Source organism: Festucalex cinctus, chromosome 11 (genome assembly GCF_051991245.1).
Source record: "Festucalex cinctus isolate MCC-2025b chromosome 11, RoL_Fcin_1.0, whole genome shotgun sequence".
Taxonomy (NCBI): domain Eukaryota; kingdom Metazoa; phylum Chordata; class Actinopteri; order Syngnathiformes; family Syngnathidae; genus Festucalex; species Festucalex cinctus.
Window position 1 is genome coordinate 19031393 of NC_135421.1, and position 27161 is coordinate 19058553.

Sequence of the window (27161 nt, forward strand, 5' to 3'; positions counted from 1 at the left end):
GTAAAAAATCTTAATATTCGTTGCATCGATAAAGTAAAAGAATATTTCATTTTCGATTAAATAAAAAAATAAAAAATAAAAATAAAAAATGAGGAGGAAGTAGTTGATTGAGTTGTTCCGGGTCGGTACCTGGAAGGAGGCGGAAGTTGCGGAACATGGTTGCCGTCCTTTTGACGAAACTGACGTTCGATTTGTCCAGGTGATTGAACAGTAGATGCTTACGACTACCTCTGTTCTGAAACTATAATTGAAGGCGTGATAACCTGTTAGAGTAGTAGTGCAAAGTGCAAACTTTAACATGAACTAAAAACAACAGAGAACGTTCGTCTTTTTTTTTCTTCCCCAAGTTTGCGCCATCTCGGGCGATTTTGGCGATGCACATACGATTTCCAAGGCGTTACTTTGTCCGAACTCCTGTAAGTAATTTCTATAAATTGTCATGTTTTGGTTTTGTGAGGGTGAGATTTTGTTTTCTTTTGGTGTTTTTGGTTGTCATGTGTTCCTTGTCTCTTCCCTTGTCCCGTTATGTCTAACCATGTCCACCTGAGTGTGTCTTCCCTTCCCAGTGTATCCACCAATCAGCTCCCCTTGCCACTTGTGTCTTGCCCAGCTGTGTCTAGTCATTGTCAATTAGCCTGTGTGTATTTAGTTACCTGTTTTCCGTTCAGTTCTTGTTGAGTCATTGTGCCTGTTGTTGTTCCCGTTCCTGTTGTTGTCCCTGTGTTCCATGCCATGCCTTGTGTGTTTTCGACCTTGTTGTTTTAGTCACAGAGTACCTCGTTTGCATTTTTGTTAATTAAACCCCTTTTTTTTTTTTACTTGCATCCCTGCCTTGACCTGTTTTTGTTGCCCCCTGCATTTGGGTCCTCCCTCCAACACCCCCACATCGTGACATAAATATGCCATTTGTGTTGGAATGTGTGATATCAAAATTCAATTAATAAAACAGATTAATGTGCATGAATTGTTTATAATGTGACAGTGTTTTCTGTACACAATGTTGAAACATCTAGAACAAATATTTCATGAGTCATTGCAGAAAATTGTGTTGAATACAGAAGGATAAATGAAAAGTGGAATGTACTGTAGAAACAAAGCATGTAATGTTGATTTATGGTAATGTGAATTATTATTTTTAACAGTGTTGTCAGATGCAATTTATTGGATTAGAATTTTTAAAACTTTCTAATTTTTATTGGGAAAGAAATATTGAAATATAAATATATTGAAAAATATTGTTGAGAAGACTTCATAAAGTAAAGAGAAATACTGTGTACTGAAATGGTTATTTTGTTTATATGTAGTGTGTTTAATAAAACAACAGCTGTCTGGGAGAGAGCAGCAGACACCGTCGTCATTCACCTCCTTTCTACCAACTCGTACAGGTAACCATTTTGTTACTGTGGTTCACTTCGATGGACACATGTCCTGTGTGTCTTTCATTAAGGCTTTGGCACAAGGTAATTGTGGTTTATATTTTTTCCAACAAGGTTAATGGGCAAAAAAATCAGAATTGACCTGTCGCATGAACAAAACCAAGAAACTTTCAGCTTTTCCCCTGTCATTCCCCTGAGTCACTCGTATGATTTGTTTGGCTCCGTTTTTTCACCAGTAGCCCTTCCTGCCCAAATTCACAAAAACAGAGATATCTGTTTTTGTTTGAATTGCATCATTCATCACAAGAGGGAAAATGTAAGAAATTTAGTCCGATGGACCCAATGGAGCACGTCATTTTGTTTAGGCAGGCTGGTCAAAACTCATCCTCAGCTGACAGACATGCAACAGATTACATCAGTTGACTACCCAGTTAGAAGAAGTTTGATGGTATGCCATTAAAAATTTAAAAAGTAGAAGATGCGAGTGTTGGATCTGCTGGACGAGCAGCATTTTCTCTTTGCCAGTAGACCATGATGCGTTACGGAGCATTTATTTTCACATGCCTCAGTGAGCATAAAGTATGTGAAATAAATAAATGCTAGTCCTTGCCATACAGTTATACTCTTAGAATGATAAAGTGCTGTTTAAAACTTACATACTCATCCATACAAGGGCATGTTTGCCAGAGGGTTGAAATAGTCCAAAAGGCTTTCGGCTCTGTCACTGAATGCATTTTGGTCCTGTCTTGAATTACGAACTGCACCATTAGTTTTAGAATTACACTGCTGCATCTTAGTCAATCTAAAACACTTTTCAGCTATTGTCATCATTCGCTTATAGGGAGGGCAAACATTCACGTGGGGTAACTTACAACCATTTAAACCGCTGCACTGTTGCAATTTTGAGTGACGATCAAGCCAAAAAATCCCAGTTTGAAGCCATTTTCATTGTGTGACTTGACATGGAGATGAAAACACATTTTTGTGTTTAAATATCCTTTCTTTTAACCAACTAGGTAATTTTCCAATAAAATGAATCACGCTGTTGTCTGGAACAATAGTGGAAATCACAGCTAGTGAAAAAGGCTTTGGAACTCTTTTGAGTATAACAACAACATGGCTATATGTGCTGACCTTTTTTTTCTTTCTTTTTTTAATGTCTTTTGTCCTCCCAAAAACCACTGGGGTTAGATTTCAGTGTGTCAACACGGACAGTACTGAAAACACAATATGTTTATTTCTTGTTTTGGGATGTTTGGCAACAGTTTTTCTTTCTTTTTCCAACATTGATTTTCCTTCTAACAGGCTCCATTGTATTGTGCTACATTTTCACCATCACAAGACAAACAATGTTAACACAAGTTATTCTCAATTATCAATGAGAAACAATTTTGTCATGTTCCGTAACATGAATGACTTCATCAGTGGTACTGGTAAATCCATCCATCCATCCATTCATTCATTCATTCATTTTCTTAACCACTTACTCCGTACAAGGGTCGCGGGGGTGCTGGAGCCAATCTGTAACTTATTAATAATAATAATAATAATAATAATAATAAAGCACAATAAAAATGTAAGAGGTAGAGCTGTTGTCCTTTTAAACTTAACCAATAATTAGTGAAAATGGAGAAAGTTGAGAAATTTGGGCAAAGCCAGTTCCATTTGATGCTGACGTGGAGAAATCATGAAATGTGTGTATTACACAACGTGCACAAAAAGTAATCCTGAGAAAGGGGAGACTCAGGACAAAAGAGGTCACAGCTGCAATAATCTCTCAACATTTGCAACACTTATTCATCCAAAATGAGTCTCTCTTTCTCTCTCCCTCTCTCTCTCTCGCAACCCTTCTGCAAATCTTCTCACTCTCTTCTTCCCACTGTGATGCAGCATCATGAAGTACTTCGGCCTTGACACATTATAATTGCCTGGACGTCACATATTATTGTGCCTTCCCAGGGGTTCATTGCTGGCTTGCTCTTTTGCTTTCACAATAGAACTTTCTAATCTTGTGCTATAGACAGAAAACAGGCGGAGGGGGGAAATGCGAGTTATGTTGCCAAGTTACATATTCTGACTGGGAGCACAGAAAATGAAACCCATGTTTCAATGCTCTCATGTTCATAATTTAAAGATGACATATTATTGAAAATTGACCTTTTATTATCATGGATGAGCAATTTGCAGAAAGATTCCGAAATCAGTGGACGATCCCAAACACAGTGGATGCCAGTAAAGTTATCAGATGAGTCACAGATATTTGTCATTGTATGTAGCAGTCCATCAAAATCATCAGCTCAGCAGCATATTAGTCTTGGAAAATTGACAATATGCCGCAAACTATTAAGAAACCTGGGAACTATTATGAATTGGGAAATAAAACACCCATATCTCATTGAATAGTTATGAATATCAGCTCCTACATATACAGTACATACTAACTGTCAGCAACTACTACTAATTTGTAGAAGTAAAAAAACATGCACCATTCTAAAAAGTCAGATCAGCGATTCTCAGTTAGTGTTAAGGCAAGAGTTGATGGGAAATACCTAAGCACATTCGTCATTGCTGGTTGGACGCCAGTCATGCAGATCATTTGGAGGAAGTGAAAGAGGAGCAAAAGAGGAATAGTCGTAGGAAGGGGAGGACAGATTCTGTATCTATTTTGCTTGAAAACGTCATCAAAAACATCCCATTCAAATGGAGTAACAGGTACACAGTCCCACTGTTGCCCCTGTACCACTGTGAAGTCATATTCCCACAAGGACACTTTGGAATAGTAAAGGCAAATCTGCTTCCTATAGTTGGATATGTTAGCACATTATTTGAAACGCAAAATAAATACGTACTGTAACTGCACTTTTGGAGCATTGCAGAATAAAACTGCTCTAATGGATTGTGCAGTTGGTGGTATGCATGGTGAACAGATACAAAATAGGGTGTGCGATTACCAATGAAATGAATTGAAACCACAGCATACTCACACGTTCACACTGGACAGATCTCCAGCACCTGGGAAACAATTGGATGAATTGGGTGCCTTGCTCAAGGGCACCAGAGTAGGCTGCATGAAGGGAGCCAGGTGCTAGTTGTAGGAATTGAACCTAGGGCCTTTTAGTTGGATTCTTGTGCATGGCCATTGCACATGTATCTGGTTTCAGAAAGCCCTGAATATAACAGAGATTAGTTTCTGATCTGCGTTTCCCTCCTTCCTCCTCTACGATCCCCACCCCCTCCAGGGGGATGAGATCACAAGCTGAGGGAAGATAAAGTGATTAGGGTCACAGATTGTATTCGCCAAACTTTTCTGGACTGCATTCGCTCTGTATCCTGTACCTCCAAAAGTGTCTTGGAGCCAAAACTGGTGTTTATAGCCATTTCGATGTGTTTTATCATGTAGCTTAAATCATCGTGCAACACTGGAGTAATAATTCTTTATTGCTCTGGTAGCAATGAGAAAGCTCTATGAAATAATTGTTAGCGTGGATTCAAAAGTTGGCTTGAATCTTCCCTTGTGCTTCCTTGTCTTTTCTGCAGCTTTTCTGGCTTCCTCCCACTTCCAACTAAAAATAAATTGTCCACAGGTTTGAATATGAGCTTCAGTCGTTGTTTTGTCTATATTGTTGCAGACGGGCAGAATCCTCACATCAGAATCTTGAGGCAGCAAAATGCCGCTCTGCTACCGCAGAGTAAGGGAACGGAGTTTTACAACACTTCTCAGGCACATTCTGTCGAAGAGTTAATAGATTTGTTCTCAAGGTATTTTCAGCACCTTACCTTGTATAATAATTGCATAAAAATAGCAGACGACGTGGGGACAGACCAATCTTATCGAGTTGTGAAAAAATAACTCAACCATATTTGGTTCATGTGAGGTATACGCCCGTCATTATGTAATAATTGTCAGCAACTCCAGGTAATAATCGCCTCTTATTCAATCAACTGTGATAGACTCCAGCTCATGAATGTTGACATTTTACCACAGGTTGATGAACTACTGCATACTCTTAATGAAGGTGTCAAGCACAGCACAGCTACAAACAACCATAACCGTTTGCTTTGACAACTTGTGGAAAAATGACATAATAGCTCAAGAAAGCACAAGAGAACACAACTTTTAACTGACTAAGCAGTGATTGCGATTTTTACAGATAGGCAGGAAAGTTCTGAATGTGTCACGCACCCCCCAAACGGTGTTAATGTCATGGTAACCGCCACTGTTTTCTCTTGGTAAAAGTGTAACAGTCAGCATTTAAGTATGTTCTCTGAATCTCCGAATGAGTCGTCTGTATTATTCTTTTACCTATTTTAAGTTTTGCTTCAAACTGACTTACCGTTTATCAATGACAAAAATGTCAAAACCCAAACCATATGAGGCCTTCTGCAGACATAACAACCTAAACCATATGTGCATATCTGTAGCTTCAAAGAATAATACACAGATGTAAGCTACATTTAATTGAAAAAGCTCTTCAGTAGACTAAGCATCGGCGTTGTCTAAGCAAACAACTTTTCGATTGGAAAAAAACGTGACAGTGGCTTCAGTTTTGTTAAAAAAAAAAAAAAAAAGTGACAAAGTGGCAGGACATCTGTCCTGCAGTCGCGTTGTGAAATTGAGTTTGTGACGTCCATTTTTATAGCAACGTGTTTTGTTGTTGTTTGCTGTAGGAAACTGTGGATTCATTGCATGGTTTTATCATGCTGATCATTTAAAACACGGGTGTCAAACTCAAGGCCCTTGGGCCAGAGATGGCCTTACGCATCATTTTTTGAGCTCTGCTAAAGCAAATCATGTGTATTTACTTTGTTTCTTGCTATATGTTCAAAAAATGAATATTGGCTTCATTTTTAATAATGTTGGTGTCATGGACCTACAGCATAAGGCGATTTTACATTTACTGGTGAAGCTCCGTTCACAAATTTAATTCCTTCCGAGACTCTGTTCGCAGACCGAAATGTTTGCCAACCGAAGCAATGTTTCCCATCGCAATGAACGGAAATAGAATGAATCTGTTCCAGCCGTATAACAAAGTTATGTTTACCTTGTGTTTATCATTGTTTCATTCAAAATAAATGCAGTGCAATATAGAAATAATGAAGATATAGTATGGTGTGTTTACAAGCAAAATCACCAAGGAACATTGTAGCCTTTTGGATTATAGTATTATAGCCTCTCACAAGTGACCTCTTTATTTTTATTTTTACATAGCAACAAAAAAAAAATGATTAGGCTTACTAATAACAGGTTTCAGTTTCAGTTTTCAGGAGAAGTGTTCACTGACACTGATTTAGACACATGTTTATTGATACCTTTTATATACCGTACATATATAAAAAGCCTTTTCGATCTTTGAGTTCAGCTCATGAAACTTGGGAGCAAAAACCAAAGTGTGTGTCTAAGAACATAGTGATGGAAATTGATGTATGTCATGAAAATAGAATGAGTAGGAATGGAAGCAGCTGTGTCAAATACACACACGGTATGTCGTTTCCCCCTGTTTATTGTAGTAAATAAAGGAAGGAGAAGCGATTTAGGATGTAACTTTTGGCAGGTTGAAAAAACGTGTGTTGACAGCTCAATAGACAAAGTGGTCTTGTGCGTACAAAAGAGATGCGCAGGCCAGACAATGACGTGGTTGTGCTGTCCTCCGTCTGACTTGCAAGTATTCATCATACTCATTTGCACTTGTATACGTGCCCAAGTCGGGAACATCATAAAAACATTTGAGCTATTTTCTTCCTGGACTGGAACAAATTACTATTATTTTTCTCATTAGATGGCTTTCAAAGCTTTTACGTTTCCAAAAGATTAACATAATAATCATTCATATTCAAATTTGAGTATAACATTTGAATTTATTACATCTTAATAGTGAATTTGATGCTATATATCACCTATTTATCCCTGCAAAAAGGAATAAATCTTATGCTTGTTTGTAGGCTTGTTTTGATTCAGATCAAGGTTTCCATGGTGACCCCATTACACATCTAAGGAACTCTGGAGTCATGATTTAAAATGACAGAGTAAAGTCGAGGAGGGAGAAAAAGAAAGCAGGCCTTTTTCCACATCACGCACACAAGTATTTAGTTGGGTCATTTTAACGTCCTCCTACCATTGTTTTTAATGGTTGTATGCGGGTTTAAAAAAAAAAAAATGTGTACAGCGGAACCTCGGGTTACAAACGTCCCTGCCTATGAACATTTGGTGTTACACAAAGAATTGCGATTCGATTTTTTTGGGCGATTCGATTTTTTTTGGCGATTCGATTTTTTTTGACGATCCGAATTTTTTTGACGATTCGAGTTTTTTGACGATTCGAGTTTTTTTTTTGGCGATTCGAGTTTTTTTGACGATTCGATTTTTTGGCGATTCGATTTTTATTTTTTTTTATTATTTTTTTTGACGATTCGATCTTTTTGACAATTCGATTTTTTTGCCGATTCGATCTGTTTGACGATTCGATTTTTTTTTTTTTATTATTTTTTATTATTTTTTCGATTCGATTTTTTTTTGCCGAATCGATTTTGTTTGCCGATTCGGTTTTGCTTGACGATTCGATTTTTTTGACGATTCGATTTTTCCGACGATTCTATTTTTTTGGGGGGGGGGGGGGTCGATTTTTGCCGATTCGATTTTTTGGGGGGGCGACTCGATTTTTTTTTGTCGATTCGATTTCTTTTGGCGATTCGATTTTTTTTTTTTTTGGCGATTCGATTTTTCCCGACGATGTGATTTTTTATTTTTATTTTTTTTATTTTTTTTTTTTGACGATTCGATTTTTTTTGACACTTCGATTCTTTTGACGATTCGATTTTTTTTTGGCGATTCGATTTTTTGGGTGATTCGATTTTTTATTTTATTTATTTATTTATTTTTGGCGATTCGATTTTTGGGGGGGGCGATTCGATTTTTGGGGGGGGCGATTCGATTTTTTTTTGGCGATTCGATTTGTTTGACTATTCGATTTTTTTTATTTTTTTTGACGATTCGATTTTTTTGCCGATTCGAAAATCGAATCGTGATTGAATCGTTATTATTATTATTAATAATAATAATAATACTAATTATTAATATTAGTGCTAGTAGTATTTTTGCATTGCTGATTAAAAAAAATGTATATTTTGGTTTGGTTTTGGTTGTCCTGCGACTGTATGAAGTGTTAAACAGTTTTGTCTTTGTTGCTAAACGTGAGATTTCTATATAATAATAAATAAATAATAAGAAAAACAAACATTTAACCTTATAGGAAATTTAACCTTATAGAAAAGTACACATCTGCAGAAGAGCTAATACATCTTGCGCGCTCTGCTAATAAGAGTGCCTCCCTTACCTTCTGTTTTCTTAAAATAAAATTAAAAATGTTTTTTAAAAAAACAGCTACTCTCCTATCCCCAAAAATAAAACTACACCCGGCTTACAGGGGTATCCATTGAAACAAGTCAGTGAATACCATTTTTGGGTCCTAAATATACACATGTAATCATGTACATATGCAAAATTGTTGTCACAAAAAAAAAGTTGTCAAAGTTGCAAAAACATTGACGCCTCCACGCGGCCGATGTCACCGTAGAATGCTGGGCTGAATCTCCATCGTCTCCTTGTCACCCCACGGTAGATGTCGCTGTCGGTCGCACGTCCGTAGAATGCTGGGCTGAATCTCCGTCGTCTCCTTGTCACCCCGCTGCTAGCGTCACTGTCGTCCGCACGGTGGGGTTGTCTTCCACGTTGGGTACCGCTATCTGAAGATCTAGACCTCCTTCTGCTTCTCCATTGATTCGATTCTCTACCTACATATATAGATTTTTTTTAAAAGACTTTTATTTCAAAATCTATAAAATATCCCATTAATATTACCGGTGATGATTGAAGGGGAGGGTCTCCTTCCACGTTCGGTACCGCTATCTGAAGACAAAAAATGATCAAAAGAATTGTGTCGTGAATTAATCGTTTAAATTATTTATTTGTTTAATCATTTATTTATTCATTTAGGACGGCATGAGTGGTAGCACATCTGCCTCCCAGTTCTGAGGGCTCGGGTTCGAGTCCAGGCTCCGGCCTTCCTGGGTGGAGTTTGCATGTACTCCCCGTGCCCGCGTGGGTCTTCTCTGGGTACTCCGGTCTCCACCCACATTCCAAAGACATGCATGGCAAGTTGATTGGGCGCTTCGAATTGTCCCTAGGTGTGCGTGCGAGTGTGGATGGTTGTTCGTCTCTGTGTGCCCTGCGATTGGCTGGCAACCAGTCCAGGGTGTCCCCCGCCTACTGCCCAGAGCCGGCTGAGATAGGCGCCAGCGACCATTGTGAGGAATATGCGGTCAAGAAAATGGATGGATGGATGGATTTATTTATTTTGGACATAAAAAGACAAGTTTCCGTGGATCGGTATGCCAAAATCAGCCAATGAATTAGAAAAGAAACAGTCATCATCCATCCAACCATTTTCTTGACCGCTTATTCCTCGCAAGGGTCGTGGGACAGTCATCATCATCATCATCATAATAATAATAATGTAAAATACATAAAATATATAATTAAAAACATATTTTAATCAGAATTTTCCCTTATTATGGAAGAAGACTCTTAAGCCCTCCTCCACTTTTTTTTGTCCTAAGTTAAAAGTTAATGAGCAACTAATAAAACACCTTTAACTTGTCATTTTTGCGCCTTCTGGCACTTTACATGCACTGCGAATGCAGAGGAACCCGTCTGTTTACATCAGAATCTGCATGAGTCAGTCTGCTCTGAGTGGAAGCGAGGAAGCACACGCACACAAACAGTTGTATATATGCAGCACAAGTCACTTCAGTAGCAGTGGAGACTAGGTCGAGGCTAGTGGGCCTTCATTTGTATTTACAGTTTTTGTCCTTGCATTGAGGTGTAATGTATTGGTATGTGTATGTTTGTAATTTCCTTCTCATGGAACCAATTTCTCACAAGGATTCGATGTGAAAATGTAGTTGAGAAACAGTATCTTGGGGTTACTTAAATATGGCAGTCAAGAAAACAACCCAATGCTGGAGCCTAACAGCCTGATCAAAGAGAGTCTTTGTTAAGGGCTGATGTAGAATTTAATTTGAGCTACTTCCTTTTGGAATAGCTGACAAATGTTTTACATAAGAGCGTGGACAATTTCCACAAAGTCTGCCAGTCCAAATGGACTTTGTTGGAACTAACCATGCTTCCATTATTGTGCGATCTGTCACCTGCATTCAGGCGTGGGATTTATATTGCTTGACTCTGTGCAAAATTTGATCCATATAATGGAGTGGAGAACTAATGGCAAACTACTGTATTTCTGTGACAAAATATAGTCAGACTGTGGCATATCTGAAGTAATTGTTAAATGTATTGTGGCAGGTGGGAGAAAATCCCATATGAAAGAATGGAAATGTATTGAAATGTTGAGGTGAAGAGATGGAAATTCGTCATTCGTTGTTCTTGAACATGGCTGAGCAGTTTAGATTCCAATGAGCTCACGGTAAGTCTTTGTTGGGGGTTACGTTTCCTGCCCCATGACAGGAATGACGCCTATGTGTGTGTTCACTAAAGAAAAAAAAAAAGAGGTCAAAAAAGGGTCTGCGTGTCTTTCATATATATGTGGGGGGCGGGTGAGGGGGAGGCTACAAGATTAGAAGCTACCTGGCCAGTGACCCAACACAGATAAATCAGCTCAGTTCTTTTGATGCAGTGCAACGACCTGCCCCCAAATCTCTTTTCGGCTTCGAACACAGGGCCAAGTGTTCCACTCAAAGCATTCAGCCGCCTCGTTATGAATCCACCTGATAATATATTGACAAAAAAGACGGGATGAATGCGTTATTTTAAGTGAGTCACTGGAGGATCAACCAATGATAATTTACCTTATTATTGCTGACCTATAACTACAATTTTTACCATCATATGCTTTATTGAAAAAGACTTTTATCTTATGTCACCCATTAGCTAGTCACGATGAGCGTCCTTGCAAAGAAGAATTTCTTAATTTGACACAATTTGAATGAATGAAGAATCATACAATTCTCTCGCCTGTCAATGGTTGTGGGTTTGTCCACTTAAAACCACAACCTGTTCAAATGTCAAACACCCGTTCGACATTCGAAATACGGATGCTACTTCGTCTTGTATACTGTATTTCTTAATATATGAGCCTTTGGAAAATATCCGCCGTGCAACGAGGCACTCTAAAGCAGCAGTGCTACCGTAAATTCCATACTGGCTGACATTTCAGGCGTAATTTTTTATTTTATTTTATTTTTTAACCTTGCTCTTTTTCTTTCTCGACGTAAAATCTCCCAGCCAACAACGAGGCACTCGAAGGCAGCCATGTCAGTGAACTATGCTAAGGGAAGGTTTTCTGGGTGTCGTCATAACAAGCTAGCTAATTGCATGTCACAGTTATGCTGAATGACTTTAGTGAGGATGGTCAACTTATGCTTGAGCCACAAGTGGGCCCCGAGTCACTGTTTTTGTAGCACCCAAAAAAAAAAAAAATCGGAAAAAATAAAATGCTGAAAACAGTTTACTGCTCTACCTTATCTCCACAATTGAGTACTACGTAGTGCTATCTTTCCAAGTTTCGGTAGACATTTACAAGCATGTGTACAACTTTGAACTCACTCTATATCACGTGAGAGATCAAAAGAGTAAAGTTCGGCCCAAATCACTTGATTTTTGTTAGTTCTCATGATTAAATGCTCCGTTCATCAACGAGTATGTCCCTTTGGCAGCCCGAGACAAATACGACCCATGATGACACTGCAAAAATCAAAGGCTTGTATCTCAAATTAGCAATGACCCAATGAATAAAACAATGATTCACCACTTTGTAGCACGTTCCATTAGACTGCTCCACTTTTCCCACCATAGATGGATATTGTCCTCGACGCTGTGTGGGGATGTGGAGGGGTTGGGCTGGGCTGGGCTGTTTGCCTGCCCCCGGCCGGCTCTCCAACATTATCAAATTGTTTTGTGAAACAACACGTATCCACTGTAAAATGAGCTGTATTCCAAACAAACTCCGCACTCTTCAGACCAGCAATGTTTTTTTCTCTCACACATACACACACATTGGTAGTCGGCAATCTTTGTTACAAACCCTTCGGGCTAACCAAAATACTATTTCCTCAGTAATACTTGCATATGCTTTAAATAGACTGCAAATATAAAGTCTTATTTTGGCTTGCTTTTGGAATGTTTCCAACACGCTGTTGTGTAAATAATTGGAAATCGTAAACGCTTCCAGTGAAATCAAATAAATGTCAGGATGGTCGGTGAGATAATGTGGCCGTCAAGTTATAACACAACTTACAGTGGAAACAGTTGCATATGTTTGGTGCTTTACTGGTAACAGGGACGTCACACCAGGGCTCAACTTGGTCACATCCTCTTGTGTTTTTCCAGGTAAGGGTGGGAACCATGAGAGGTGGAACATATGGAAAAACATTTAGTAACTCCTTAGAACAAAAATGGATATACTGTACCAGTAGCCGTAGACCTTACACTCCCACAAAGGCATCCTTATACTGTATAATACCAACTTGTATTATTTTTAGAAAATCATGTCACAGATCTGATGGGGTTTTTTTTTCATTGTGTTGGTCATGGTGTCTTGGTGTACTTGTGCGGGGGTGAATTATAAGCTTAGGTAGGCAATCTCTCCTCTTTCACGTGCTTCTTTCATTTTTGGTAACTCAATTTTAAAAAAACAACACAAAAATAAATAAAAAAATTACAATGAAAAATTCCCAAACTATCATAACCCTGAACTGTACTGCTGAAATGAAATACTTTTAATATCAACCTTTAAAAGTTGTGGTTTCTCTTCACGTTCCCACCCCTTTTTGTTCCTTCTTCTATCTTCTTTGTAATCAATCTCAGCCTCCCCGTTTCCGAGTTGACCTAGGTCAATGTGACAAGTGTTGTTTTCGATTGTTATACTGTCCGCTAATGAAGATGACCAGTTAATTGGTCAATGAACTTAATCCATGGCCTTGCTAAGAAGGTTTTCGCCTTCAATAAAATCAACTAAAAGTAGCAGCAGGATGAATTTGTCATGTCTTATCTGGCTTTCTCAATCTACCCACTCCTCCAGGCTCCCCTTTGACCTCTCTCTTGCTCACTATCTGTCATGTAAACAAACAGAATGAAACATTTCCGCAGCCCAGACACAATGTCCACTGAATGTAATCTAAAAGAGATTGATGGGCTGCAATAAATATGTTTTTACTTTTGTTTATATTCTCTTTTTTGACACATTTGAATTTTAATGAAAGCATTTGAAGCATGTTCGTATTTCATCATGTCATACATTGAAATTTATCATGTTCACTTTCGCTGAAGGAATCTTTCATGAGAGCACAACTTGAAATCACTGTGTAGTTTTCACAAAAATTCTATGAACATGAATGTGGGACTTAATATTTTGATCAGTTAAAATGACAAAATGTAATATGTACAATAGTGGCTGATGATGTGCACTTCTGGACATGAAGAAGATGCAGCAAATGTGCTGTAATTGCCTCTAATGAGTATAATTGTCCTGAAACCCTCACAGGAATCCATATTCAGATAGAAGTTGGCAGATACAAAAAAAAAAAAAAAAAGGGAAGATAAATGATTAAATTACCCACCAAACAAGCAAGCAAATTGAAGACGCTGACATCAGCATGAACTAAACGACTAAAATGGGACTGTTCTATTGTTAAAAAAAAATGAAATTTTCATCAATACGATTTCAGTCTACTGTATATGGAGAACAAAAACAAATGAAAAGAGGTTTAAATGTATATGTAAAATACAGTAGTTATAATTAGCATCATTTAATAATGGTCATATTTGTAATTGATGTTGTTCTAATTAATAAGCCAATTTTTTGATTAGAAAAAACAATGCCTATATTTTATGTGTATCCTAATTAGCAGTGTAACGATATATTGATATTGTGATAAATCGTGATACTTTTTCTCCCGATAGATTATCGATACGCCTACGCAAGTATTGCGATATTTATAGCTAATATCCAGCCACGATAACGGCTCCATCGTTCATGACTTATTGAGCAATTACTTGGCGGGCCACTAGGGAGAGCGCCTAGTAGCAGTGGCAGAGAAATGGACGCAAGTCTTCAGGTGAAGAAGACTCATCAGCTTACTTACTGACTCAGTTTTGCATGCGTTTCTATGAAAAAATGTGTGTTATATCTTCAATTTTAACATTTTAAAACAAAAAAATGAAGAAATACGTTTTGAAAAGAAAATTTTGGAGCCAGTTGGTCGGTTGCTAAATTAATGGAAGAAATCTTCCTGGATCATCTACTGTAAATGCTCTCGGGGCTATAGATAAAGATTTGAAATGTCTGTGTTTTTAGGTTAGGCAAATTATTTCGTCAATGCCAACAACCACTTTTTTTTTTTTTTTAAATCCAGTTTTACAAACTATCATCAATCTTGGTAACTCTTCTGTAGTACCGGTTTGGGGGGGGGGGGGGGCGAGAACATTGGGCTTTCCCATTTTGACAGAACAGGAAGTTTGCCAGACAATCTGTATCATAAACACACATTCTCTCTGCCTTATCCATCTCATCCTGTCCTGTGCCACATCCTCTGCTCTCACCTCCGACGTCTCTTCTCTCATTTCATAACGTGCTCTCATATTAGAAGACCCTTGAATTCTCATTTCATTTTAGCAATCAAAGCAAATATGTGCGATCATGTCGCTACTGGTTACGCGCGGAAGCTTAAACTCGCTCCCCTGTGCTTAAAGTCAGAAGGCGAAATGTGGGAGAGAGCTTGAGCCCAGTCATGGTTCATTTGTGACGTGAAAGGCTTTATGAATCACGGGCCAGGAATAACAAACCAAAGACTCGCTCACTGTGTTGCCTTAAACACACCGATCCCAGCGTGGGTCGTCACAGGCTGTATGGGGGTTCTCTAGCTTGAACTTGAGTTCGCATACTGTATTTAAAAACAAAAAACAAAACAAAAAAGCATGTCTTCATAAATACTTCCTGTGCTGGAGGCAAATGTGTTCCTAGGGAATAAAAGTACAAAAACAGTCCCATGCCTGTGATTATGATACATTCTGCTCGGTTTAAAAGGGGAGCACTAAAAATACAAAATTGGAAGGATGCTCCTTACTTTCAGCTGAGGGAGAATTAGAATTCAAAGCAGGCAAATGAGTAGTACTGGTCTCGCCCTCTGTCATTAGCACATGCCGCACCTTCTTTGATAGATCTTCGAGTGAGCACGTGTTCAATGGTTATGTAGTCACTAAGTTGTGGTTAGGCTAACGTGAATGAAGTGTTTTTCCTGGGGGGATGATCTCAAAATTTGGCATTTTGAGGTTTACGCGTGACATAAAATGAAACTAATTTGCGCAGCAGCATAAAAATACATCGCACAAGAACATAAACTCAGTTATCACCTTGCATATCATTTTTTTCCGTTTGCTTGCTTTACAGGGGGTTGGTTCAGCGTTCACTGATTTGCATTATTGCTCTGGCGCCATCTGGTGGCATCGTGGTGTGAAGAAAGTGTGTTGGAGTGATTTGAGGAGGGGTTTCATTTCGATCTCACGCAAGTAATGCTTTGCTGCCTTCTTGTGGCATGTTTAGGCAATTACAAAACTTTTGGGGGGAATGTTCTCAGATTTTCGCTTTTCAAGGTAGGGTAATATGGAGGACCAAAACTGCCAAAATTTAAAATAAATAAATGACTAAATAAATAAGTGATTAAATAAATAGATAAATGACTAAATAAATAAATAAATGACTAAAAGTGAAAATAAAAACAGATTTATTTCCATTTATATATATTTTTAATATAATTTTCAAATTTTATCTTTTATATTCTTTTTTTCACTTTTAGTAATTTATTTATTTATTTAGTCATTTAATTATTTTGAATTTTGCCAGTTTTGGTCCTCCATAGGGTAAATATATTTACTGTCATTGTGACTTTGTAATAGACTGCAGCATGTAACAAGTTACATCAAGATTCTTGTGACATCACTATAGGACCAGAACTATGTCGTAAACGAAGGAATCCATGTTTTAATTTCCTTGTGATTCCACTATACAGCACATGAAGGCGAAATAATTACAATTTCCACAATCAATGTTAACAGATCAGCGTGAGACGAGCTCATGAAACCAGTGAATGAAAGTCAGATAAGGAGACGTGCAGGAAGTTGGGCAAACAAATCATTCCCCCCTCGTTTGACCTTGTGTGGGGGAATGGCAGCTGTTTTACAAATGACTTCATAACCGTGGAAACCCACTATTTGTCATGTCTGCATGTGTTCAACCCACCACAGTGGATTTCTGGCTGGTGACTCACAGAAAATGGAGACTGCAAAGTCAGGCAAAGGGTCCCTAAGGCCAAAATACACCCCATTGGATGTACTCATGCACACACAGACATGCAGTGGGTAAGACATCACATTAGTGTCTGATGCTTGGTAATAGTCATGTGTGCAAAAATGTGTGTGACTATCCACGGGCAATTTAATGTCTTCTTTTATAGCCTTTTAAGTTGACAATTGAGTCTTACTGCTCTTCATGTCAGTCTGCTTACCTCAGGCAACTTCCAGTGCACGGTATACAAGTATTCTTTCTCTTCCCACCCAAACTATTACTTCCTAATGGCCAAAAAGGAATTTGGTGTTTAATTTATGATGCATATTACAACTATGGAAATGGCCAGCCAACAAATAAACAAGCAGCCAAATGTATTGCTTAATGTTTTTGTTTTTTTTTTTTGTTTTTTTGTTTTTTTGTTTTTTTGTTTTTTATAACTGATTTTAAATGAATAATTTCTTTTTGTACACCCACAGTGCAGTCCACTCTTGGTGCTTTCTAGTCCAAAAAAAAAGTTGGTCCAAGCACCGCCATGGGGGGGTGGTGTTCAGCTGCCAAAAGAGAGATGGAGGGGGGGAGGAGCTTCCCACTGTGATGAAGCGGGTGACCGAGAGGGGCCATGAGGAGGGGGCCTGCCCTCTGACACGACCTCGTCACATGAGAGCGGAAGCGCTGAAGGCCGCTGACAGCACAACAGTTGAAGGTAAGACTTTTTCATGTAGGAATTCGGCCGCAATGCTGACAACAGGCAGGTTTCCGTTCAGAAAATGTGCTTACAGTAAAAGTTGGATCATATTTTGAAAAGAGAACAAGAAACAACAACTGTAATAAAGGCAGTTTGTTTGTAACATGGTGAAAGAGAGCAAGTTTTCTAGAAATTTACCTGGACAATGTGCTGTCACCTAGCGACCATTCAGCTTATGACGAGTGACACCTTTCACGGCTCACACTCACATACACACAAACGCGTGCATCCTCATGAAGGCTGAATGTACTACACATTGATGAGCAGTTACTGCTCATACATGTTTTATCTTAAAAAAAAGGCGCTTTGTTGGAGAATTCAAAAATATTTTAATTGGTGAAAACTGGCTTTTGCGCATTTCACAATATGAGATGACAGAACTTCAATTGTTCCCCAACTTTTTTATTTGAATAGGTTTTTTTTGTGTGATTTTTTTATTGAACATATAAACAAGTAGCAGAAAAAAATAAAAATGTAAGAGAAAAGAAAAGAAAAGGAGAACCTTATATTAATCACAGTTTACATGTTCAAAAGGGAGTAGGAAGAAGTTAAAAACTTATCTAGTCCTACTCCGAGTCCTTATACATTGTATATTTAGACTTATTTCATTATTGATACAATACTTGGTTAATATTTTTCAAAAAGAAAATGTATAAGCCTGGTCATGTATAACTTAAAGATATAAATAAAAACAAATCCGCAAATTGTTTTGGAGCAAACAACCTGCAACTAACATTGCATCCATAAATGTCAATAATTAATATTTTAATGTAGTTCGGGCTTAAATTATGTTTTAGCCCAAAAATATTCAAGTTGTGTTTTTAACAGCGGAAGGTACAAGAATCCTCAGGTATAAATGTCTTCTTTTTTTTTTTAAACAACCTTTTAATTTATTTTAATTTTTTTACTTTATATTGATTTTTATAGTTAAACATGCTAACAGCTAATATGAGCACATGTGAACAGGAATGGCCACGTGACATAACACAATTCTGTTCACATTGAAACCTACGTTTTATGTTACTTTGAATGAAAAAAAAAAAAAAGTTAATATCTAATAGATTTCTATTTGATACCTTTAATGGCCTTAGTTTAAAAACAACTTTTAAGACTATAAGCCAACATCCTGTATTCATTACTGTGTTTAAGTTGCAATGTAGTAGATTTTATATTTTGATCAATTATCATTATTAAGTGGAAGTGCTCCGTCTTGACAACTGTAACAGTTTGGATAATCCCATACAGTATAACACAATTTTGAAAGATTAAATTGACTCATTGGGGTTACTTTCAGACTAAATACAGGTTCACATATTTGTAGCTATGTATATATAAATGCTGCACAGATGTTGATTAAAAGTGTATTTTTTATCTTGTTGCCAGGTTATGACTCTGTCAGGTGGGTTGAAGTTGTGCTGAGAGAGAGAATGAGCATTTGTAACCGGTGAGTGAACAACTACTACTTTCTTAACTCATTCACTCCCAGCCATTTTCACAGAAGCAATCCCATTCGCTCCCGGCTATTTTACTCGATTTTGACCGATTTTGCGTGGCCCATAGAATATTGTGTTCTATTGCTATAAAAGCAGGGAACCTATCAAAAGAAAGATTAAAATCTCTTCTTCAGTCCGCACTACTTGGGCGCCTACCACATTTTGACAATCACTTCATCAATATTATTAACAACTCTCACCAGTAATGACTCAATCAAATTATCAGTGGTCTGACAAACCAGTATGAGAACAACAGTTTGTACGCATGATACGCATGACGCATGAGTGTCTCGTCTTTTTAAAGGAGTACATGCTCGGTGTCACCATCCATCCATCCATTTTCTTGACCGCTTATTCCTCACAAGGGTCGCGGGGGCTGCTGGCGCCTATCTCAGCTGGCTCTGGGCAGTAGGCGGGGGACACGCTGGACTGGTTGCCAACCAATCGCAGGTCACACAGAGACGAACAACCATCCACACACACACGCACACCTAGGGACAATTCGGAGCGCCCAATTAACCTGCCATGCATGTCTTTGGAATGTGGGAGGAGACCGGAGTACCCGGAGAAGACCCACGCGGGCACGGGGAGAACATGCAAACTCCACTCCTCTGAGCCTGGACCCGAACCGGAGACCTCAGAACTGGGAAGCGGACGTGCTAACCACTCGACTACCGTGCCGCCGCCTCGGTGTCACCATCAGCTTATTTTCAACTGCACGAAAAGGGTTCAGGTCCGAACCTGAACCCTTTTCGCAGGTCACAGCGTTTGTGACTTTCATGGCACTTCTGTCAATGATTGATTGTTAAGCGCGCCCACTTGTCACTGGTGCAGCGACATAATGTTAAACTAAACTAAACTAAACTAAACGAAAGTGGTGGAAATCTCGCCTCTTTCATGTGAGTACAATCCTCACGAGCGTCCATTTTTAAATTTGAGGATAAACGGGCCATTAGGTTGTCCTTGACGACGAATGATTCTGTATCTTAATTTCCAGGTTTAAAAAAAAAAGAAGACTGATCTTTGATCCTTTTAAGACAAACAAAAACAAAATGTTAACATTGAGTGACCAAACTTGTGTTTGAATAGCTAACCCTGGCTAGACGCGCCAATTTGAAACATTTCTTTGAAACCCTAATCCTGGCTTCACAAATCCGCTTTGTCAATCAATAGGTTAGGTTTTCAAGGCAGGGTTTAGTGCTATGCTAACAAGAAATGATAGGCTGGAAAGATACTTTTTTTTTTTTTTTTTTTTTTTATAAAAATAAAGCTGCCTTGCCAATAGCTTTTAAACTCGGGAAGCATTGCTCTGCTCTGCTAGCATGGAAGCATAAGTTCAGAACATGAACTCATTCACTCACTGCCATTTTGACTGAAGCAACCCCCTTCGCTCCCGGCTGTTTTGCTGGATTTTGAAGATTGTGTTCTTTTGCTATAAAAACATGAAACCTACCAAAAGAAAGATTAGAGTCTCTTCTTTCATCAGGAAAAAAAAGTACCAGTATATTTCTATCTGTGTCTGTTTTGCAGCAGTTAGCATTATAATATAGCTAAGTTTCATCATTATTCAAAAATCTGTTTAAAACAATTGGGAAACAGCTTTTTGCAACATGGGTCTGGTTGATCTCTTATACTCTGTTGCCACCTGCTGGCCATTTTTGTAATAACTACAGTTGCGTCAAGCGTTCTCTTCAGTTCAGAGGCTGCATCAAAGCCTTCTGTATGCTCGAGCATTAAAAAACAAAACGTATAAATACGTATTTGGGAGCATGGTAATATTTAAAATAGAACGTATTTATACGTTTTGGGGAAAATGAGTTAAGAACTGCTAAAGCTGTATGAAATGTTTTTATTTTTGATTTTATTTTATTTTTTATTTTTTGAGTTGTCAGTGCATGCATTGGGTGTTTTGGGAATTAGATACCATAACGTGGTAGAGGAAGGATATGGCAATATGTGCTAATACATTATTTCCAGTACGACATCTGACTTGGGAGCGCATCATCATTGTTAATATATGACTATATTGAACGTCAAAGTAAGCATCTGCAACCAGCTAAGTGTGTTAGAGTGTCTATAAAAGTATATTGTATCTTTCTGTTTTGCAGCAACTAGCATTATAGCTAAGTTTCATCATTATTCACAAATTTGTTTAACACAATGGGGAGACAGCTTTTTGCAACATGGCCCTGGTTGATCTCTTATAATCTGCTGCCACCTGCTGGCCGTTTTTGTAATAGCTACCATTGCTTCAACGTTCTCTTCAGTTCAGAGGCTTCATCAAAGCCTTCTGTATGCTCTAGCATAAAAAAACAAAACAAAAAAAACGAATAAATACGTATTTGGGAGCTTGGTAATATTTAAAATAGAACGTATTTATACGTTTTTGGGAGCAAATGAGTTGAGAGACTCTCCAATCACTATGAAAATCTTTTTTTAATTGATACTTACTTCTTATAGGTATAAGTATCCTAGCATGGGGATCAAGGTTGTCATCATGTACAGTAGGACGGCAGGGGGGTGTTGTTTTCCACAGAGAGGGAGGTCAGTGTGCGGAGATGGCCATGGTTTGCCTGACAGACTTTGAGGAGTATGCCAAGGAGCACCTGTCCAAGGCCACATGGGACTACTACGCCGCCGGAGCAGATGAGTGCTGTACCCGAGATGACAACCTGCTGGCCTACAAGCGGTAGCAAAACCTTGCCTATGTACTTCACTAAAGTTCCACAAAAATCCCTATCAGGCACCAGGCTACTTCCTGTTTTGTCGCTTAGCAACCAGTGCCATGCCTCGGCATGGGTCCCATGCAAACTAAATAAATGTTTAAAAGTAAAGAGTTCTTAACTCATTCACTCGCAGCCATTTTCACTGAAGCAACCCCTTTCGCTCCCGGCTGTTTTACTGGATTTTAATTGATTTTGCAAGGCCCACAGAGTATTGTGTTCTTTTGATATAAAAAATGGAACCTACCAAAAGAAAGAATCTCTTCTTTCATCAGCAAAAAAAAAAAAAAAAGTACATTTCTATCCGTTTACATTTTGCAGCAATTATCATTAGAATATAGCTAAGTTTCATCATTATTCACACATCTGTTTGGAATTGTGAAAAAACAGCTGTTTTTCAACATGGCCCTGGTTGATCTCTTATACTCTGCTGCCACCTGCTGGCCGTTTTTGTAATTACTACCTTTTTTTTTTCCCCCCCGTTCTCTGCAGTTGAGAGGCTGCATCAAAGCCTACCAAAAAAAAAAAAAAAAAAAAAAAACGTATAAATGCGTTTTTGTGACACTTAAAACATTTAAAATAGAACGTATTTATATGTTTTCGGGAGCAAATGAGTTAAAGGTAAAACGTAGTTCATGTATGTAATGTAGTCAACTAAAAAGTTAAATGTAACTTGGGCGTATGCGTACCACAGACTCACTTGTGTTGGGGATGCAGAGTGAGCTCTTCTAATTACTTTACTTCATGCTCTCTCCGTGTCCAGGATCCGTTTGAGACCTCGCATTCTGCGCGACGTGTCCGTGAGTGACACCCGGACTACGGTGCAGGGCGCGGAGATCAGCTTCCCGGTTGGCATTGCACCAACCGCCTTCCACTGTCTGGCGTGGCACGAGGGCGAGATGGCCACAGCAAGAGGTGAGTTACCTTTCTTTTTTTTTTTCTTGTTTTAACACTACTGTCACCTTTCATTTTAAGGATAATATTGATGTGCACAGATGCCAAAAGACTGGTGTCTTAAATGTAGTTTAGATTCTCGCCACTCGATGGCAGCATGTCATTGCAATCATTACCTTGTCGAGTATGTTCTGTTTTCAATACTTTTTGTTTATAAACCCATGAAAGTCTAACCCTGGCTAGATGCGGTTAGGGTTGGTTAATTAGTTGGAGTAATTAGTGAAAGGTTTTGTACCACTATCAAACAGTAACTGGGCATCATTTCCTCTCCATTGCACAGCAACTGAGGCGCTCAACACGTGTTACATCACCAGCACCTACTCCACCTGCTCGGTGGAGGAGATTGTGGCGGCGGCGCCCAACGGCTACCGCTGGTTCCAGCTCTACGTGTACCGGGACCGCAAGCTGTCCGAGCAGATTGTGCACCGCGTGGAGTCGCTGGGCTTCAAGGCCCTGGTGCTCACCGTCGACGTGCCGTACACGGGCAAGCGGCGCAACGACATCCGCAACCAGTTCAAGCTGCCGCCGCATCTCAAGGTCAAGAACTTTGACGGAGTCTTTCAGGTAAATGTAAGTTTGGACAACGTTTTCTCGTCAACAAAAATAAGGAATGCACACACTATTTTTGTCTTTTCACAAGCCTGTAAAAAAATGGACTGAATAAATTACATTTGATTTCTTCAACTGGCACGTTCTTGTGCAGAAACCTGTAGTAGTAGGATCAATTTTGTGGTTATGCTGTTAAATTTGAAATAAAAACTGAAAATATTTTATCGGTACGGTATGTGTACCTGTTGGTAGTTAGCATAGCCACACCAGAATTAATATTTTTGGTAGTACCGGAGTCGATGATGAAGAGAAAAATCTAAAACCTAAAAGCTACCTGCAACTCCTAAATCCTGCACTGGGAGTGCATCCAGAAATCCAGTAAGGATGAATGTGCATATGTGAGTGTAAATATCAGGCCACCAAAAAAAACAAAAAACAAAAAAAATAACAACTGTGTGTGTATATATATATAAAATTTTTGACATTTCTAGAAATTGCTCTGGTTAAAAATGAAACAGTTTATTTAAAAAAATAAAATAAAAAAAATAAAAAAAAAGCCCATCTCATATTTCATGTTTAGAACAAAACTGCATAGTGTAGCAGCCCATCAGGAGTTTTTATTTTATTCATTTTATTCATTATTTTCACATTTAATACTAGTGCTATCACTATCGAATATTTTTAGAATCGATTAATCTATTGATTATTTAATTGATTACATTTAATTTTGCATTAAAGTGTATGTTAAAAAAAAAAAGTATTTTTCCCCAGATTACTGTTCATTCTAGTGATTGTTGTTTATTTTGTACTTCGTATTGGTATGCTGATAAAAAAAATAAAATAAAAAAAACAGGGGCTGGGGGTGGGGTGTTGATGTTGTACTATGTTGCCGGTTCGGTCTTTGTTTTACAAAGTAAAAACAGTTGTTTGCAAATGTCTTATATTTTTTTTCACGAAGGATTACAAAAATCAGTGAACAATTACGGTTGATTAGCCTATGCTGAAATCAGAGGATTTGGACAACTTTAAATTTTAACAAACGGCTCCAAGTGATTACACAATTATTAATATAGTTGTCAATTAATTTGATAATCAATTACTTGTCAATCGATTAACTTTGATAGATCTATTTAATACCTTGTTGGTGTCTTAGGCAGCTGACAGGCAGTGTGAAAAGGGGCTTGTGACAATCTCCTATCATTGGATAATTCTATGATGTCAGCGTGTAGGGTAACCCAGAAAATAGTAACATCTGTTTTCAACACTACTACTACACTACTAAACTTGATCTTAGCCAAAAGGCCAAGAATACAAATTGTGGTGGCTATGTTATCGGGTGTAATCAGGTGAAGAAAGCAGACTACTGTACCTCATATTTTGGCAAGCAAGTGTAGCTTGAAATTACAAATGTGGGACTGAAAACCGAATCCCCACCCATCAGGAGGCAGCAGGGCCGGAGGAGTACGGGATCCCGGCCAACACGTTGGACCCGTCTATTAGCTGGAAGGACGTCTACTGGCTGCAGTCCATCACGAGGCTGCCAATCATCATCAAGGGCATCCTGACCAAGGAGGACGCCGAGCTGGCGGTGGAGCACGGCGTCCAGGGCATCATCGTGTCCAACCACGGTGGGAGGCAGCTGGACGGCGGCCCAGCCTCGGTAAGATTGAGTCATCATTATTTTGTATTATTATCATCTCATTCAATACTGTATGTGGATCATTTAGTTAGAATTAGAAAATCGCTGCCACATCTCTCCATTTTAAAATCCTCGGACGTATATACCTCGCGTCATAGGTTCTCCATCATACGGCTAAATCGCTGCAACTTTGAAGTAGCGTATAAATCCATCAGTGTACGGTTGCCATGCCGACAGATTGACGCCCTGTCTGAGATCGTGGACACGGTGCAGGGCCGCATCGAGGTCTACCTGGACGGGGGCATCCGGACGGGCAGCGATGTACTGAAAGCATTGGCCTTGGGGGCCAAGTGTGTGTTCATCGGCCGCCCGGCAGTGTGGGGCCTCGCATACAAGGTACAGTGTGCGTGCGTGCGGCGCGCTGGGAAATTCCTTCCACTCACGTCATGACCCACTGAAGATAAATCTGCTATCTGTCTGTGTGGCACATTATTTTGCCGTCTATTTGGTGGCAATAGGGGGGCGCTATAAACTGTATTATGTCAATAATTTAATTTATTAACTCATTTGCTCCCAAAAATGTGTAAATACGTTTTTTTTTTTATGTTTTAAGTGTCCCAAAGACGCTTTTTTTTTTTTTTTTTTTTTTTTTTTGATAGAGCATACAGAAGGCTTTGATGCAGCCTCTCAACTGCAAAGAACGGTTGCAGAAATGGTCATTATTACCCAAGCAGCCTGCAGGCGGCAGCAGAGCATAGGAGATCAACCAGGGCCATGTTGAAAAGAGCTCACTTACTCACAATTCTAAATAGATTTGTGAAACTTGATGAAATGTAGCTATATTCTAATTCTAATCAATATTCTGTGGGCCTTGCAAAAATCAGTCCAAATCCAGTAAAACAGCCGGGAGCGAACGGGATTGCTTCTTTGAAAATAGCTGGGAGCGAATGAGTTAATAATCTATGGTGAGCCCCAAAAACGCGTTTTGTATACAGCCATATTCCATATTAAATATATTATATATTATATTATATATTATTAGTTCCATATTAAATGAAATGCATGCACAATGACAAAAATATATGTATTTATGATAATAATATGTATAAATATCATTTAGAATTTATTGCTGAATGATTATGATTATTACTCGGGTTAAACGTGTTAATTTTAACAAATTAAGTGCTAAAATAAAAAATATATATATTCATTTCCAACCAATAAAAAATTTCAAAAAGTTCAAATTTAATAATGTATAATGGAAACAATATTTAGATTTTCTATTACAATATTAGAAATGCTGAGATTTTTTTTTTTAGAATTAAAAATGTGTATTTTAATATTAAGAAAGTACATAATAATTACTTTAATATTAATATGTATTACTTTAGATTGAAATGAAAATATATATATCACATATATATATATTTATATATCACAAAAATAGATTTTTTTAAATAAAATATAACAATTAGGAATCTTAATATATTACAATAATTTTCATCAAAAAGGTACATTCACTTGACAAATTAAAGTAAAAAAAAAAAGGTCTAGTCTGCACAACTCATTTATTTAGAGCACAAACTGTAGGAGAAACAACTCAACATGTATAAAAACTGAACATGAAAACAATTAAAGGCAATAAAACACTAATAAACATTAAAACTAACAAAAACTAACATAAATAAGTCAATGTGCGTGTGATCCAAAAAGCAAAAAAAAAAATTTACATAATGACAAATTGATGTGTAGAAATATATGGTAAAGATTCAGATAAATTACGTATTATATAAATATCAAGTAAAAATATGTTATTCAACAGGACAGTTTTACTTTGGTGTAGGACTCCACTGTTAAGTGTTTCCTAATATTTGGTCTGTCATCATTTTCAGGGGGAGGAGGGAGTGAGGGAGGTGTTGCAGATTCTAAACGACGAGTTCCGCCTGTCCATGGCTTTATCGGGTGAGTGCGACCGGTCCGCATGTTGACCGCGGTAGTCGTTCCGCTGTGGAATGCCTCCATTTTGTTGTTGCAGGTTGCCGGAATGTGGCGGAAATCAACAGGAACCTCATCCAGTTTTCCAAACTGTGACCTTCCCTGCGGGGTGGGGGAAGGCAGGGAAACATTTTTTTAAACTAAGCCAACACTTGTTTTTACTGTTTTCAACACAAAAGGGAGAAGAACAAACTGTACACTAAAGCTTCGCGCACGAAACATGCCGTTAATGTTTTAATAAATGCAAAAATGATGACATTCCATTTCGTATTAATGATTGGTCGAGCTAGAGTGAGAATTCATCTACCTATTATCTGTTAAAATAGTTTAG

The 27161-nt window shown here is 38.3% G+C and overlaps 1 protein-coding gene across 6 annotated transcripts; it reads left to right on the forward strand.

Annotated features, from left to right (window-relative positions):
- Window positions 1-130: 130 nt before the first annotated feature.
- hao2 (hydroxyacid oxidase 2 (long chain)) lies at window positions 131-27091 on the forward strand. Of its 6 annotated transcripts, XM_077537340.1 has the most exons (13): window positions 135-416; window positions 1305-1385; window positions 15836-15954; window positions 16690-16803; window positions 17209-17435; window positions 18861-18921; window positions 21507-21659; window positions 22457-22608; window positions 22928-23217; window positions 24638-24856; window positions 25073-25231; window positions 26728-26797; window positions 26871-27091. In XM_077537340.1, exons 4-13 carry the CDS (start codon window positions 16718-16720, stop codon window positions 26924-26926), a joined length of 1473 nt encoding a protein of 490 aa, XP_077393466.1. In that variant the 5' UTR covers window positions 135-416; window positions 1305-1385; window positions 15836-15954; window positions 16690-16717; the 3' UTR covers window positions 26927-27091. The 6 variants fall into 6 exon arrangements, with proteins under 6 accessions (XP_077393464.1, XP_077393465.1, XP_077393466.1 ...); XM_077537338.1 differs by lacking the exons at window positions 15836-15954; window positions 16690-16803 and having other exon boundaries at window positions 131-199; window positions 348-416; XM_077537339.1 differs by lacking the exons at window positions 15836-15954; window positions 16690-16803 and having other exon boundaries at window positions 131-199; window positions 348-416; window positions 22928-23211.
- Window positions 27092-27161: the final 70 nt, after the last annotated feature.